The sequence below is a fragment of the Periplaneta americana genome, chromosome 16 (assembly GCF_040183065.1).
Source record: "Periplaneta americana isolate PAMFEO1 chromosome 16, P.americana_PAMFEO1_priV1, whole genome shotgun sequence".
In the NCBI taxonomy this organism is placed as follows: Eukaryota; Metazoa; Arthropoda; class Insecta; order Blattodea; family Blattidae; genus Periplaneta; species Periplaneta americana.
Genome location: NC_091132.1, coordinates 159,578,292 through 159,596,739, shown reverse-complemented (window position 1 = coordinate 159,596,739; position 18,448 = coordinate 159,578,292). Strand labels below are relative to the sequence as shown.

At 37.8% G+C, this 18,448-nt stretch overlaps 1 protein-coding gene across 5 annotated transcripts in view; it reads left to right on the top strand.

Annotated features, from left to right (window-relative positions):
* Nucleotides 1-8,358, top strand: part of LOC138691592 (oocyte zinc finger protein XlCOF6-like) — a 145,855-nt gene extending 137,497 nt beyond the window's left edge. For all 5 annotated transcript variants that reach the window (XM_069813713.1, XM_069813712.1, XM_069813714.1 and 2 more), the window contains 2 exons: nt 93-175; nt 5,177-8,358. In XM_069813713.1, coding sequence (XP_069669814.1) covers nt 93-175; nt 5,177-6,452 — 1,359 coding nt within the window. In that variant the 3' untranslated portion in view covers nt 6,453-8,358. The remainder of the gene's footprint in view (nt 1-92; nt 176-5,176) is intronic.
* Nucleotides 8,359-18,448: the final 10,090 nt, after the last annotated feature.

Sequence of the window (18,448 nt, the reverse complement as noted above, 5' to 3'; positions counted from 1 at the left end):
ATTTAAAATAAAGTCTACACCATATAAACTACTGTTCATTGATTCTTCAACCGTTATTTTCGTATAGTGTCGTTTTACATAATCTTTTGCAGGAGGAGGCACGCGAATTAAATAAAGTGGAGCAGGACGTCAAACTGGAAGTAACAGCAGAAGAGGATGAAATCTTTATTGAAAGGTGAGTGAAAAGTGTGAGCCTTCACTTGGTTGTGGGTTTCAGTACTTATTTAAATAATAATGACGAAGAATAGAAATTTGTAATTAGTTTCAACATAATAATTTTTGTTCAAATGAAAGTTTCTCAATTGCCATGTCTTCGTATAAATCTGTCTGTATGTCTCTTTCTGTCTGTCCATCTATTCGTTTATCTGTCTCTGTGTATGTATGAGGGGGATCCAGGAAATAACGACCGTTCGCGCATACCCGCCGCGCAGCTGACTCCCCTTCCTTGTTTGAAGGTCAACTGGCTTCCTTAACATGTGTTCTCATAATGTTGTGAGTACTGGTTGCAACAAGTCGCCATTGTGCATTTTGTGTTACTTAAAAATGAACGACGTGATTGATAATCCCGCCGACTGTGAGGTGAGGAGTGTGATTCGATTTTTGAATGCCCGACATTTGAAACCTGCAGAAATTTACCGGCAATTGAAAGAAGTGTATGGTGATACTGTAATGAATGAAAGAAATGTGAGAAAATTGTGTGAAATGTTCAACAATGGGCGAACAAATGTCCACGATGAAACTCGACCCGGACGCCCATCACTCATCACAGAAGACCTGAAGACTAAAGTGAACAACAGAATCTTGCAAGACAGGCGCACATCACTCGACGAATTGCATATTGCCTTTCCTGACATTTCTCGTTCTTTGCTTGGTGAAACTGTGTCGCAACATCTAGGCTACCACAAAATCTGTGCACGATGGGTTCCACGGCAACTGAGTGACCAACACAAAACTCAGAGAATGGCCTCAGCATTGACATTCTTGATGCGATATCACACAGATGGAGACGCCTTTCTTGATCAAATTGTGACTGTGATGAGACCTGGGTGTCTCACAACATCCCAGAGACCAAGAGCCAATCACGTCAGTGGCATCATCCCTCATCACCCAAGAAACCGAGAAAATTCAAACAGACTCTCTCAACACAAAAAGTCATGGCTACTGTCTTTTGGGATCGCAAAGGTGTTCTTTTGCTGGATTTCATGCCAAAAGGCACTACAATCAATGCAAATCGTTATTGTGAGACTTTACGAAAACTATGGCGAGCCATCCAAAACAAGTGATGAGAAATGCTTTCGAGAGGAGTTGTGCTTCTTCACGAAAACGCCCGCCCGCACACTGCTGCTTCAACTCGAGAATTGCTGGATCAATTCGGTTGGGAAATCTTTGATCATCCGCCCTATAGTCCAGACCTTGCTCCTAGCGATTTTCACCTTTTCACTAAGCTGACAGACTTTCTGGGTGGTACGCGTTTTGGAAGTGATGAAGAGTTGAAGAGGACAGTGAACACCTGGCTTAATGATTTGGCGGCAGAGGAGTATAACACGGGAATTCTAAAGTTAGTGAACAGATACGACAAATGTTTAAATGTAGGTAGTGATAATGTAGAGAAGTAAAGGAAGCTTCAGTTATGTAACAGACTTTGTTTTTTCAAATAAATATATTTTTTTAATTATTACAACAAAACGGTCGTTATTTCCTAGATACCCCTCGTATTACTCTGTCTATGTTTCCAGCCTTCCGTCTACCCATACATAGATATTTCCATCCTCGCATCCATCCATCTGAATATATAAGTCTACGTATGAAAGCAATTTCCAAGGATATTAACTTCATTGCAAACGATTTGCTCTCATTTTCCCATTTGCAATATCCAAACCTTAAAAGTTGATGACAATAATGTAAGTCGTCCATATCTTTACTTGAAGATTTCATTTTTTTTACATGATTATATTATGATGATTCAGTTGCTGGAGCAGGTGGAACTTATCAACTATTTCTCATTTATTGCCATATTGGGCAATGAAGAAAATACTGTCATGATGAAATCCAAACAATAAAGATAGCTACGAAGAATCTATTAATTCGTAAAGTATATTTACTCACATTGTAGTTGTGTCAGATTGCAAAGCTGGTATTCAAGATGTGTCCTGACTCATAACTCAAGAAAAAAGTAATGTTTTAAAATTACCTATGTATCTACACTAGATAATGATGGTAAATGAGTTGCACTTAAAAGCATCTATTAACAATGTTGGATTTTCTGGCAGTAAAACTGCAGAAAAGTTCGCCAGAAAAGGATGTCTTACTAATCAACAGGAGAATGCAGTCCATGAAACTTACACCTCGTGCTGATCACTATATAAGCACTTTGCTAAGTATCAAAATCAAATGCCAAAAGCAGCGAAATGAACAAATTCCAAGTTTTTCCTTTCTGTAGGTGACATTTTAAGTCTAGAAATAGTCCTCTGTACAGAAAATATTTGTCAGAGCAGTACCTAACTTATAACGGAATTATTCTATCATCGATTTGCAAAACGGGACGCGTCCAAGTAACAAAGTGTTGGAAAATCGCAAAAAAACCATAACTGACTTAAAAAATTACAATGTTCACGAATCCTGAATGTATGTATCTATAGTGATCTAATTAGAAAAATATATATGGAAATTTTAATTTGTTAACTTATAGTTTCTGCGATTTTCCAACACTTTGTGATTTTGTACATGTCCCCTCTTGCGAATCTACGATAGAATTATTTTCATGTCTTTGTAAATTCAGTGGACTTCTAATCCTGTTCTTGTTTATTATTTACAATTAAAATTTCATAAACTTTGACTTGAATCCAGGTATTTAGCCAGACAACTTACATAACCTTGTGTAAAAAAAAATATAGCATATACTTTTAACTACAAAAGCTAGTTGAAAATTATAGGGCTGGGAAATATTAAAACAGGTATAGACATTGTTTAAAGAAAAACCTATAGTGTTACATCAAAAGAAATCTGCAGGTCTTAAGAAAAAATGTGCTGTCAGAACTCGTCATATTAGGCCACTCAACAAGCATTGTAACAGGGAAATCCAATCCTTGTACGTCAGCTCAGATCACATATATAACAGATTGCTCATGCCTATGTTAAAATCGATAGCATTTCGAAGAGAACAACTGCCAAAATCGCCACCCGTCTGCCCTAAATGAACACGAGATGGCAGTACAATCACTAATGCAATTCAAATAGGAGTAATGACGTGACTCTTCATGTAACAACTGGATGGCAGCATAGTAAACCTGACAAAAGTTGTTACCGTCAAAATCTATAAGGCTGAGCAGTATGGCTGTATATGATTTAGGATGTCGGCTAAAAATTGTGGTTATGTGACTACCCGAATGGCACTATATATATTAAAAAATCTGAGAGCTTTAACTAAACCATATGAGCTGGGATTAATATCGGAATTTCGATTGAAGAAAAAATTAATTGCATGCACTTCATTACTTACTTTTAAAATCTTAGATCCATTTTGTAAACAAAAATAAAATATATAGAAAAACACAAATATAGTAGCCATCTCTCGTAATTCAAATGCATCAGGAGTAGACTACTTTTATAATATTGATATAAGAATCGATAGAATTTAACGCTATCGTACACTGCTGTGGAGTAATGGTTAGCTTGTCTGCTCAAGAAACCAGTTGGCCCAGGGGATAAATCGTGAAACAGCGAACGCCAGTAGGGGAAGTTATCCCCATCCTCGCCGCTCAGCATCTCGCTCGCCTGCTCTCTCTCTCTCTCTCTCTCTCTCTCTCTCTCTCTCTCTCTCTCTACTATCTGTCCCGCTTCGGTGGATCCCTGCCTACCGCCTCCCATGTATTTTGTATTTTACAACACAATATGTTTTTTCCTCGAACTAACACGTACTAATACACAATACAACCAAATTAGGGCACATTAGACAACAACACAATGCAACCAAATTAGGAGGCATTAGACAACAGCCACATGTAATGTGGGTTTTTCATAAAACAACACTCACCTGTTAACTTTGCACTGTCCTCGAAGTAACACAATAGTCACCAGAGCCTCGTCTGCTATAATCCATGTTCCTCACAGTACCTTATAGTATCCGCCTTCAAATTCTCCCTGCACAATTTGAGGAAGAAGTACACGTCTATGGTACGGCTCATCATGACACGTGGTTACGTCTGTGCACGAAGCTGGACACGGACACAATGAAGCTCTACCAGCGCGCGTTAACACTTATTCCACCCCCGCAGTCAACCCCTACCAAGCTAAATTCACAAAGCCCTCCACCTTCTATCCACGCTTATCGATCATTGTCCCCCGCGCCATTCCACCATTGTCTCCCAATATGAATCCTTGCACCAATCGTATTTCTGCAATACGTTACGGCAGTTCCCTTGAACATAAATAGATTCATTTTCCCTTCCACCACCAACTAGTCTCGCTAGCCGAGAGGTATAAAGCATGACCAAAAAGCGTGTGTGCGTGCGTTTCGTTAGGAAGATACCCGGATCGAATCCTACCCACTGCGAAGTCATAAGAAAAAAAAAGAGAGACATGAAGCGAGGAACAGAGAAGGAGAGGCTGGAGTGAGAGGGACAGAGGGTGGCAGGACGAAGTACCTCTTTTGCTTCGTAGATGCCGCATTCACTCTTTTTGTTCCACTTTCCTCCGCTAGATGTCACTCCCACCCTAAACCCCTATTTCCACTCTTTCCCGCTAGAGCGTGTTCATAGCTTGTAGGAGAAAAGTAGAAAGGGGTCGCGGGCGGAGCTTAGGGTTCGCTGTTTTACGATTTGCCCGGTCCAGGTTTAAATCCTGATTGGAACAATTACATGGTTGGGAGCTTTTCTGGGGCTTTCCCTCGACCCAACACGAGGAAATTTCAGGACTCTGAGTTCAATTTCCTTGCATTTTCATCTTCATCTCACTCATATACTAGATAACCTTAGGTGTTGATAATGCTTCGTAAAATAACCGACTGAAGAAACTTTACGAAAATTCACTTGAGTAGAATTGTATACTTCCAAACTTTTCTACACATTGCTTACTAATTACTAAGTAGAATATAATTGTATTGAATGTAGTTTTATTTTTGGTGATTTATTCTGCTTCAGTTTTTATTGCTCGAACTAAAAGCATATTTTCTTTACAGCTATGGTGTGCCATCATCCTGCGACAGTATTACAGAGGATGTGTGGATGGAGACCCATGAGAAGGCATTGAAAAGTGATGTTTGTGGAAAGTGGTTTTTTGACTCAACAAGGCTAAAAAACCATGTTCTTTTACACAAGCACATGAGACCATTTGTTTGCGATGTTTGTGGAGAGGATTGTTTGCATTTGGATCGTCTCAAAAGACATAGACGCGTACACACAGGCAAGAAGGCATTCAGTTGTGATACATGCGGAAAGAAATTTTTCAAACCGAGTGATCTGAAATACCATGAACGTGTACACACAGGGGAGAAGCCATTCGATTGTGACATCTGTAGAAAGAAATTTTCATCATCTGGTAATCTAAATAAGCATACACTAATACACACGGGGGAGAAGGCATTCAGTTGTGATACATGCGGAAAGAAATTTTTCAAATCAAGTGATCTGAAAATCCATGAACGTGTACACACAGGGGAGAAGCCATTCGATTGTGCTATTTGTGGAAAGAAATTTTCATCATCTCGTAATCTAAAAAAGCATACAGTCGCGCACACAGCGGAGAAGCCATTCGGTTGTGATGAATGCGGAAAGAAATTTTTCAAGTCGAGTGTTCTGAAAAACCATGAACGTGTACACACAGGGGAGAAGCCATTCACTTGTCATATATGTGGAAAAAAATGTTCTAAATCTTATATTTTAAAAAAGCATTCGCTGATACACACGGGTGAGAAGCCATTCAGTTGTCTTGTATGTGGAAAGAAATTTACGCAATCTTTTAAGCTTAAAAGTCATGCACTTGTCCACAGTGGCGAGAAAGCATTCAATTGCGATATATGTGGAAAGAAATTTTGCGAATCTAGTAGTCTAAAAAGGCATGCAATCGTACACACAGGGGAGAAACCTTTCAGTTGTGATGTATGTGGAAAAAAATATTCGCAATCTGGTGGTTTGAAACAGCATGCACGCATACATACTGGCGAGAGGCCTTTCGATTGTGATATATGTGGAATGAAATTTTCGCAGTCTGCTCATCAGAAAAGCCATAAACGTCGTCACTTAGGCGAGAAGGCATTCAGTTGTGATATATGTGGAAAGAAATTTTGCGAACCTAGTGGTCTAAAAAGGCATGCAATCGTACACACAGGGGAGAAAGCTTTCAGTTGTGATATATGTGGAAAGAAATATTCGCAATCTGGTAAGCTAAAAAAGCATGCACTCAAACACACCAACGAGAATGCTCGTATATACAGGACAGAAGGCATTCAGTTGTGATATCTGTGGACAGAAATTTTCGGCAATTCGCAAGTATTAAACGGAGGGCAGAAATCATTCAGTTATTATTTATGTGGAAAGTTTTCCAAATCGAGTGGTGTCAAGAAGCATGCTATTATACATACTGTGGACATGGCGTTCGATTATGATATATGTGTAAAGAAAGATTCGTGATTTATTAATAAGAGAAAACATGTACAACTTCACGCAAGCGAAAAGTTTGTGGTTATGTGGGATTTTTTTTTTTTTTGCTAGTAAAGAAAACATGCACTTGTATACGCGTTAGAGTGCGTTCAATTGCGATAATATATATGTGGAAATATAATTTCGCAATCTATCCATGAGAAAAAGTATGAACGCGTACGAACTGGGGAACAGGCTTTGCGTTGTGATTCGTTTGAAAAGATATTTTCGGAATCGAGTCATTTGAATGGACATGGACGCCTACACACGCGACAAGCATTCAGTTATTGTATATGTGGAAAATATTCGCAATCTATCAATCATGTGAAGTATGAATACGCACACATATTCGGAACCATATTGTAACTTTTATACAACAACGAGACTTTTATTTCCACCTTTAACCACACACCCGTCAACAATGTGTATTCCTCTCAACACAGCAACACAGTACTGGTTATTGCACTGCACACAGCGTCAATGAAAATACGCGTGTATTATTGAGAAGAACAACAATGCACTCCTAATTTCAACTAATGTTCACAAAGAACTATGTGCAGAACAAAACTGTCAGTTCTCAGTTCAAGCACAGTCTAGTATATACAGTCACGGAGCTTAATACTTACTAAATATGGAAACGTACACAGTTGAAATATGCATCCATAGATAGTTGCTCACCACCAGGATCGCTACTGTCGCCTCATCACAGACTCTTTCCCTAGCAGACCATAAAATGTATTGTACTTTCGATATCGTGTTCTTTTGAAAAGAATAACACCTTCCTTCCACTATGTAAATATGAAATACATAAGGTTTATATATTATTTTCATAAAATATATATTATATTCTATAAACTCACCTTCCTGGATCTTTCTGAAGGCTAACTCTAACCTATTTTTCTTACAATTTATAGTACTACAAACGTCTCCTTGTCCCATATTATTATTCAAATTATTGTATTTTAGCCATTTACATTTATTACAACCGATAACGAACTTTTCACAAATATGCGAAATACGGCACAGTCAATGCTTTTTCGATCTAGACCAGGCCGTAATGTTTGTTCAGGCTTTCTATTTCAGTGTATGGAGCTCAGTGAAATATTATAACTACATTGCTTATCATTGCTAATCTTTATTTAGTGTAATGTGTCCATAAGTTCCGTTTACTTCTTGTTGCACAATATGTTGCAGAAATAATTACAAAACTGTGTTATTTTAATGTGAAGAGAATTTTACATGTTAACATAATTTGTTCGCGTCAACATTTCAAGTTTAGAATCGACGCTATTTTGAGGTTTAATAAAAAAGAATTTATATTGTGACTTCAATTTAGCACATCTACCTTCCTTAATTTTAGACAAAGCATTTACCATACCACTCCTGTGAAATTACTGTACGTACAATTGTGTTACTTCATCTCTTAAGTAGTAGATAAATACAATAATTCAGTACTCAATTTTAGTATTAAGATACAGACAAATTGAATGTCCGGGGTATCATACATGACATTATGCTTATTTGTAATGTATGATTGCGAATTTAGGAATATAAGTTTATATAGTAAACATAACCTATAATTTTCATATGAATGGCAAGGCATTGGAGATCACAAAATTTAGACAGAAAGGGGCAACTGGTACAGTAAACATAACCTATAATTTCAACATATCTAAATATCCGTGCGGTGCAATTGAAAATTATTGAATCGTGCATAAATGAATGTACAAGAATTTCGCAATATTTAATCGAAATAAAGGCAGGTATTACACATACGAACAATGTAATTTTCACACCATAAATAATATTATATCTTAACTCGCAAGTAAATTATATCTGAAGTGTCTCATAATCATTGTTTTAAATTTTATTAATGGAATTACACTACATTTTAGAGACACATCATTATTTCTGTGGAAATTGATTCCTGTAGCAGCTACTGAAATTGGTCCATCCATCTTTTGGCTGATCTTTTAGAGAAACATATGTTACTGTTTATGCATTCCAACTAATTTATATGGTTGAAACGCCGCCCTTCGTGATCGGGTTAAGGCGAGTTACATGGTCTGTCTTACGGCCCCTATTAGATCACGAGGGCTGTGGCACAGTCTATTGTTCCTAGTACTCACAGCGCTCCAAGCTGCTAGCAACTATCGAGAGATTTGCAAAAAATCACCTCAAGCTTCGTGATTATATATAGTAGACTGTGGTTCAAGTTCGTTCGCCTTGGCTAGTTGTTCTAGCTCTCACAAGTTTACTGTACGTCGAACCCCAAGCCTTCCAGATACAGTTCATTGCACTTCGAACCCAAGCCTTCCAGGTACAGTTCACTGCACTTCGAACCCAAGCCTTCCAGATACAGTTCACCACACATCCAACTCAGGTCCACCTTGCTCGCTGCTCTCCAAGGCTTGAAGGCTGACTGAAGACTAACTTTCGAAGACTCACTCGCCCATCTATTTATTAAATCACACGTTCTCGAATCTTCGATTCGCGTGGCTTTGCGAACCTTCGAGAGAGGTACGTTTCTAGATGTTCCCCCTGCTCTCTCCGCTCCGCGCCGTCGCGTAGTTTTCATTCCCCTCGCCCTGTACCGCGCTACAGCACCTAGTGAAGCTCGAGTTTCGTTCATAGACTTACTAAATAACCGCTAGACCGCTCACTGGCGCTAGTGTTATGCTCCCAAATTGAACAGTCGACGAGCGGCCATTTGTTTGGTAGAGCTAAATAAGTATGGTTCTTTCGTGTGCTGCTTTTTATTGCAGCAATGCACACGGGTGTAACGATAAAGAAGGAAGGAATGTTACATTTCACTGGTTAGTTAATCCTTAATTTCTACGACGATTTTTATCCATATTATGTTACAGAAGACTAACTATTGTACTTGCCATGTGACTCTTTATGCTTCAAGTTTCCTCTGAGTAAAGATTCCCTTAACCGAAAGTGAATAGGTGCAATCTGCAGAGAGAATTTCTACTCTACAGTGAATCATTCAGTGTGTTCAACTCATTTCGAAGATAGTAATTACCTTTCAAACTACGTTATTATACACTGTTATTGTCCTTCACTCACTGTATATTATCATTCATTTTCTTAAAACAGCTGTTGTTTCAGTGCATACATGAATAATAAAATTATTCACTGAACTTAAACATACAGAAACTGCATAAATTATTAAAATATATATTTTTTAATATAACTGATTGAAAGTAATTCCTGTCTTAGTTACGGATTAATGAAACATTTTCTTATGCTATTGCTGCTGCTACTGCTATTATTACTACTATTATTCTTACTACTGCTGCTACTACTTTTTTGACTTCATACAGCAGTTTAACCTACAGATTGAATTGAAAAGTTGACATATTAATTCTTTTATGAACCGTGGTTATGAATGTTCACATTCAGAGTTCCTATGAAAATGATGCAAGTCTGAACACAGTACCTATGTCTGACAGCCAGGGTTGTCGGCTATCCCAATTTAGGCGGGATTCTCCCAATTTCCTGGTTGAGTCCTTATTAAAGGGAGTCGGGATTGACAAAAACCCTGATTTTACAGATATTAGCCTTGAACATATTTAACAAATTAGTCTGTATTTCCTATTATCCGATATTTTTATTTATATATTGACTCAAAAGAGATAGCCTGCGGATATTTAGTAAGTCTATGAGGTAGCCCAGCTGATTGCCGTAAGGCAACTAAACTCGCAAAATAATACTTCTTCTAGTTCTACTGCATTGTTGATTATTCCGTTCCGGTCCCTAGTGGCTGTTCTCGCAATTAGAAAACATTGTGTATTTCAAGTGCGTTGACTGGCAAGAAAGATAGCGTTTTGATATCATACTTTAATAACAGAGACATACAATTGCTGCGTTTTATAGTTTAGTGAACTATGTTTAAACATGGATTCATCGTTAGATAGTGAAACTGTTGCAGTACCGGTTCCGAAATTAATTTATTAGCAAATTGTTAAAACATAGGCTATTCGCGATTAGTAAAAGAAAAAATTATTGTAGTGTTCACTATACTGTATGTCCGTCGTATTTTATTGTTTCTCACGAAGGCGAATAGGCCTATTACATTAAAAAGCACGCGAACACTGTGCAGAAAACTGCTATAAATCTTATGATAGGCTAAATTGTTGACAAGTCTAATGTCTTAGGTTAGCTTCTGATATCCCGACTTCCCTCGCAGAAAGCCTAGCAACTCTGCTGACAGTAGAGACACGGTATTAAAGGTATCGCAAAGGAAGTATTGTTCCTTTAAACAAAAACATTTAGCTTTCGGATACGCAATACAACACTTATTCAAACAGCGGTTTCGAAATCCCGCGCGCTTTCTACCTAACAAATGGCGGCTTTCTGCTGCTTCAATTTGGGAACATATTTCTCACTTCTCCGCTACGGCGTGGTAGGGGCTCGATTTCGTTTGCCCGCGCCTTCCTTCTCGCTGGATCCCCGCGCATACTCCCGAGGCAACCAGAATATTCCAAATGCCGCCACAATATACAGGGCTACTATAAAGGCTTAACCCGATTCCATAGCCTTGTATTATGAAAAGTATTAGGGTTACATTATTGAACGTCTACCAAATAAAAGGAAAAGTTTCCAAGTTTCGTTTAGAATTTCACGGGAGTATCTCAGTACACCTGTTTGACCGCTAGGTGGCTAGTAAAAGAAACGGCGGAGACAGGGGAAGAGCGTGCGTATTGTGTACTTGAATTTCACACAACAAAGTCAGTGACCATCAGAGGCGGCTCCTCAGGGCAGGCAGGGTAGGCTAAGCCTACCTCAACACATTTAGAAAAACCTAAAAGTGGATATTTATTAACTACCCCAACACATTTGGAAAACCTTACATAATTATATACTCTTGTCTAGGTTCTTAGAAATTCTTCAATTAACTATGAATGGGATTTTTTTAGGGTTAGTTGGACGTTGCTCACTGCTGGCAGTTCGATTTATGCGACAAGAATACACTGGACAGATCACGATGCGTCAGAAGCATAGACAAATAACAGAGGTCCGAAGGTAGGCAGAAGCGAAGTTAGCCGACCTTCCACGTAACTTCAAAGCTGGCCCTGGAGTAAGCATTAAAAGAGATCGCTATTCTAAATGCTTTCTTAGCGCATGCGTTCTATGCTGAAGCCAGCGCGCTAGAATTCTGCCTGCCCTAACGAGAACCCACGAGCATTATCGAACACCTACGATTTGCGAAATTTCTGTTTGAAAGTTTCACGAGTTGGAACGTAGATTGTTACGAGTAGTATAACAGTTTTTAAACAGTGTGTTTTAAAAGATGTTTTTTTAAACAGTGTATTTTAGAAAATGTGATTTTTGCAAGTACGTACTGTATATTAATGTTACGTATATTTGGTGATTTATAGTTAATGTAAGTGATAACAATAATATTATATTATGAATGATATAATAAGTAAACTGTTACGCTGTCCGTTTTCGCGTCGTAATGACATTGAAAAGAGAAGTATTTTGGACAATGGACGACCCACTCCTGCATTAAGCTCTATTGTTCATAAAGTCAGTGCTAAAGGTGCAAGAAAATTTAATCCTTCGTGGTATGAAACACTATGAAATGGAAATATAAAAATTGGAGATTTATCTTTCGAAGAGGTGGAAAAATTCAAATATCTTGGAGCAACAGTAACAAATATAAATGATACTAGGGAGGAAATTAAACACAGAATAAATATGGGAAATGCGTGTTATTATTCGATTGAGAAGCTTTTGTCATCTAGTCTGCTGTCAAAAAATCTGAAAGTTAGAATTTATAAAACAGTTATATTACCAGTTGTTCTGTATGGTAGTGAAACTTGAAATCTCACTTTGAGAGAGGAACATAGGTTAAGGGTGTTTGAGAATAAGGTTCTTAGGAAAATATTTGGGGCTAAGAGGGATGAAGTTACAGGAGAATGGAGAAAGTTACATAACGTAGAACTGCACGCATTATATTCTTCACCTGACATAATTAGGAACATTAAATCCAGACGTTTGAAATGGGCAGGGCATGTAGCACGTATGGGCGAATCCAGAAATGCATATAGTGGTTAGTTGGGAGGCCGGAGGAAAAAAGACATTTGGGGAGGTCGAGACATAGATGGGAGGATAATATTAAAATGGATTTTAGGGAGGTGGGATATGATGATAGAGACTGGATTAACCTTGCACAGTGTAGGGACCGATGGCGGGCTTACGTGAGGGCGGCAATGAACCTGCGGATTCTTTAAAAGCCATTTGTAAGTAAGTATGGTATGAAACACATAAATGGCTAACAGGAAGTGAAGTTAAAGGTAAGCTGTAGGTGGTCACGTTTGTTATTGTAATCTAAAGAAGGTACTTGGAATCATATCATATTTGTAACTCGGTAAGTCTAAAGAGACTTGAAAAGAATTTGAATCCAATTTCGGAAATGTCTGAACAACAAGGGTTGCAAGACAACAGTATAACAATAAACTAGAAAAAACCGACAAATTATGAGACGGCTCATTGATGTAACAGTATTGTTATGTAAGCAAGAGTTAAGTTTTCGAGGGGCATGATGAAAGCGAGCTGTCATTGAATCGCGGGAATTACATAAAAATGTTCTGTAAATTTTGCCTACCCTGGACATTTGACTACGAGCCGCCACTGGTGACCATAGTGCAAAGACATTTCCGTACACGATATCATAAGGATCCACCAAATAAAAAGACAGTACGCACTTGGTATACAAGATTTTCAACCACAGGAAGTCTCGCTCCAATAAAACCCACTGGACGCCCATCTGTCTCCAACGAAAATGTTGAGCGCATAAGGGAAGCTTTTGTACGAAGTCCAAGGAAATCGACGGTGCAGGCAAGCAGGGAGCTTGGTTTACCACAGCAGACAGTATGAAAAGTGCTGCGTAAACGTCTGAAAATGAAACCCTATCGTTTACAACTGCATCAAGCCCTCTCAGAAGATGACAACAATCGTCGCCATGAGTATTGTATTCAATCCCAACAATTGATAGAGGATGAAGACAGATGTAGGAAATTGATTTTCAGTGACGAGGCCACTTTTCATTTGAGTGGAAAAGTAAACAGACATAACGTTCGAGTGTGGGGGACGGAAAACCCTCTTGTGGTTTTACATGTACGCGATTCATCCAAGGTCAATGTGCGATGTCATGTGCTAAAGTGAATGGACCCTTATTTTTCGCTAAAAACACGGTTACTGGTCGAATTTATCTGGACATAATAACGCAGTGGTTGATGCCTCAGTTACATGAAGATAAACCAGTGTTTTTATTTCAACAAGATGGGGCTCCACCACATTTCCATCTGGAAGTGCTGAGTATCTTAATGAGCATCTACCACAACGTTGGTGTGGACGGGCTTCTATCAACGATCGGTGTGTTCTCCGTTGAGCTCCTCGGTCGCCAGATCTGACTCCCTGTGATTTTTTTCTATGGGGGTTTGTCAAAGATCAAGTGTATGTACCTCCTTTGCCAGTTAGTGCGTCATTGTCTATCATAATGGCGGGCTTCGAAAGAAAGTTTTCAGTTGTGAAATTTATGTTTATTGTAGTATTATATGCTGTAGTTGAGTGTTTTTCAGTGGGTATTGAATTAATAAGAGTTCTGCGTTCTTCACATTACGTCGCATCGTGTGTTTCATATCACTAAAATCGTTTCACTGACTAGAAAACACAACGTTTGCACTCACATTACGTTGGACGTGTCATTTCACAGGTAATTTGCCACATATCTCTAGAATTAGTTTACTTGTAACAATTGCCAATAGAATGCTTAAGTTTTAAAATGCATCTCCACAAAACATCCCATCAAATTCGATTTGTAATTGGAACATTTTCTATTGCAAAATCGTCGGAATCCGCTCAATCCTCGTTTCACCATTAATCTTGAAGAACTTAATAACCGGATCCGTGCGGCAGTGGCTAGATTTGATCGTGATATGCTACCAAAAACTTGAAGAGTTTCTCTTTTTATTGGTATAACTTTAAATAATGTTTGTCTCATACTTTCCATAATACAAGGCTATGGAATCGGGTAAAGCCTTTGCAGTAGCCCTGTATTTGCGATGCTTCTGGGAAACAATTTTCGGTTTGGGGAAGTCTGATATATCAAGCAGGCACTAACACGGGTAAGAAGCCAATCATCTGCGGAATATGTAAAAAAGACCTACCCTCAGTGTGTTAGATTCGAAAGGGATGCTCATGTACACACTTGTGAGAACCATTAATATAACGTTTTTGGATAAGTATTTCTGCCTTTGTATTCGGAAGTTTAAAATAGCATGCAGTTGTTGAAAGGCGAACTGCCATTCTTTTATAATATTTATGAAATGGAAACTGAATAACAGGTCAGATGTCATTCAGTTGTGATGTGCGCGCCTGAAATTTATCGCGTTGGGAACGTCTAAAAAAGGCATGCACTTATACACATGAGTGAAAAGTTCAGTTACGATGATTGTAAATTTCTGCTTTTAGCGAGATCTGAAAGACATGTAGAAACACACATACAGCCATGAGCCATTCACGCGCGATGCCTACACTTTTTCCCGTCCTCTCAAATGCTGTGCCCTCTTAAGCCTGACACACACAGTCATGATTGCAATCATTTTGCTTTTACAGTCTTAACTTCGTAAAATCTTAATTTCATGTGTCAACACAAAAATGAAAAAAATTATTACACCATACCAAAATACTAAACTGAAAATGGCAAAAAATTTATTCTCTTAAAATTTGGTCGCTAAAGTGATAATTTGTCAGCTTACATTTACCCAGTATAGTTTAATTTGAGAAATGCAACTGGGAGACCTCCACTAGATGCAAGAACGACAAACTGTGCTGTAGAGTTCATCTGCTACAGTTACATAACTTTCACAAGTCCACACCTGTGGAGTAACGGTTAGCGCGTTTAGCCACAAAACCAGGTGGCCCGGGTTCGATTCCCTGTCGGGGCAAGTTACCTGTTAATAATAATCTGTGACTTTTATCTGAGAAACATCAGTGTTCAGTCAGCGGGCAAACAAGATGTTTTAAATCATTAAGTCCATAAAGAATCATGTAACAGGGAAACGTAACTAAGAAAATATCTTAGTTTAATCAACTTCGTCCAAAATATCTCCTGCATGTTTCAAATTGTAGGTTTGTGTCACTGTCATCCTAATTTGACTATGCAAAGAAAGAAATTAAAGGAATCTTGGTTATTCTTGTCAATAAAGAATCAATATTGGAAAATCAACAAATATGCTCTGAGTGGTGGTCCACCATGTTACATGTACCAAAGATACAATGTAGCCACTTTTTTTGACCACACAACACATAATTTGTTGAAAGGATAAACAGGTGCATCAAAATTGATATTGTAGGATATAAAAAGACATCAAGCCAAAATGTTTAAGATACCAAGATGTTCATTCTTCGAATGAGTGTCAAGATTTGGAAAGTGCCATTTCAAGTGAACCAGGATACAGTTAGATAGAAAGCTGTGTGGAACTGTTGATAAATGTTAGACACAGATAGTGGGTTGTTGTGACTTGAAGGAAAAAAGTATCCTATTCTGATGAAGTGGTAAGAGTCATTTTCGCAAATGAATCTAAAGTTTCAGTGATGGTTGATGCTGGTGTCCAAATCGCCTTAGTCTGTGGACAGCATATGCTACAAAAAAATCTGTAGTACTCAAAATTATTTCTCATCCTTTTGTATTGAACAGCAGGAGAGTTTTCAAATAAAACTTTCAAATAAAACTTCGCATTTAATTATTTTTTTATGTATTACAAATTTTTCTATATATTTGACTACTTTAACAGTATTTTTAATTCAGTGAAGTTAGAATATTATGTTAGAATTCTGTTTTTACTTAGTGTCATTTTTCTCAAATGTGTTAAACCCAATTATGATCTTAACAAGGCCAACTCTTTGGACGTGCCACAACCGTTACATTACCTGTCACGCCCGTCACACAATTCTTACAATTTTTAAAACTTACATTTATAAATAATTCAGCATGAAACTAAGGCTAGTGCAATCTTCAGTGTTTGAACTCTGTGTATAAATTATAGATATTTTGATAAGTATTGAATATTCGCAGAAATAATTACCTGTACTTGTACTGCTCACATCTGTCACATCATTATATTTGTAAATTACAAATAAGTATGAAACTAAATGTTTACAACTGCCATCATGTTTTATTTTCCTCATGCTTAAAAAGTGAACATCAAATAGAAATAAAGGATTAAAATAAATAAGACACTATTTATTTAGATTTATATTCTACCAGATATCACGTCTGTCACTCGTGGAATTCATGATATCTGCAGCGATCTTCAACACGTAGTGCAAGGAGCTAAAGTGGTGAAGCCATTCCAAGTAGTTCCCATGCAACGTATGGATTTCCTCAACATTCAAACTGTGGTGGACATCATAATTTGTACCAAGGCTCTTAATATTTCCAAAGCAATGAGTATAAGCATAGATTGTAAAGGTAAAGGTAAAGGTATCCCCGTAACATGCCATGAAGGCACTTGGGGGGCATGGAGGTAGAGCCCCATGCTTTCCATGACCTCGGCACTAGTGATTTAAATTCCAATCACTTAAAGAAACACACAGTGATATGGATATTCGAAAAAAGGTCAGAGTTTTGAAGAAAGGGAATAGCATGGAAGATATAACTTCAGCTCTTTTTCAGGCTATTCCTCCAGAGCACTCATTTTCGGAAGAGAAATTAAAAGATTTGAGAGCTATGATTCAATAGGTTCCGGTACCTACTTGAGGAAGTACGTCAAGATTTCTACAGGAATCTTTGTAGTAACAAATCGGACAGGTAAAAAGACGAGGCACATAGCAGTATTAATATGAAAATGGTACATATCACTTTTCATAATATTTCTTAAGAAAAATTTTTTTTTCAAGTTCTATTAATGTTTGTTTCAAGTTAATCACTTCAGCTTATTGATTCATAGTGAAATTGTCTTGTATGTACCGTGCAAACTTTATCAAATAAACAGTTTTCTTACTGTATCTCAGAATCATGAATTTGGCATTTAGCACCTTTGTTATTTAAAGTATCCACTTAATCCAGATAAACTAGCTTCACAATACCAAGTAACATAACAACAGAACTGGAACAAATGACTGATAAACCAATAATATTAGTAAAATATTTTTATTAGTCTGTAAAAAATCTTTATGAAACAGAATTTTGTTAACTAATTAGCTATTCTAAGGGATCTAATATCGCAGGACATGTATGTAGATGTATGGGAAAATCCAGAAATGCGTACAGAGTGTTAGTTTGTGGGGCTGAATTAAAAATAACCTTTGGGGAGGCTGAGATGTGATTGAATGAATGAGTCCATGGAGGGCTATGGCCTCATGCTGAAGGGGAAAGCTCGTGTATGGAGATGTTAGTTGTAAAGTTGTATACGGAAGAATAATATTAAAATGGATTTAAGGGAAGTGGGATGATGGTAGGAACTGGATTAATCTTGCTCAGGATAGAGACCGATGGCGGGCTTATGTGAGAGCGGCAATGAACCTCCGGGTTCTCTAAAAGCCATTTATAAGGAAGTATGGGATCTAATATCATTAACGAATATCAACAGTGAGTTTTATGAAAGTGACCCATAGAATCCCAAGTACCCTTGTTTCAAGATTGTGTAAGGGAGAGAAGTTATGAAATGAGGTCGGAAAATAATACAAAAAGTGAAATAAAATTAAAAAAAAAGTGTGTAAGAATAATTCTTCGTTTCATAGAATAGACTTAGCATTTTTCGACGGGTTTACTATACCATGGCTCCCTGGATCGT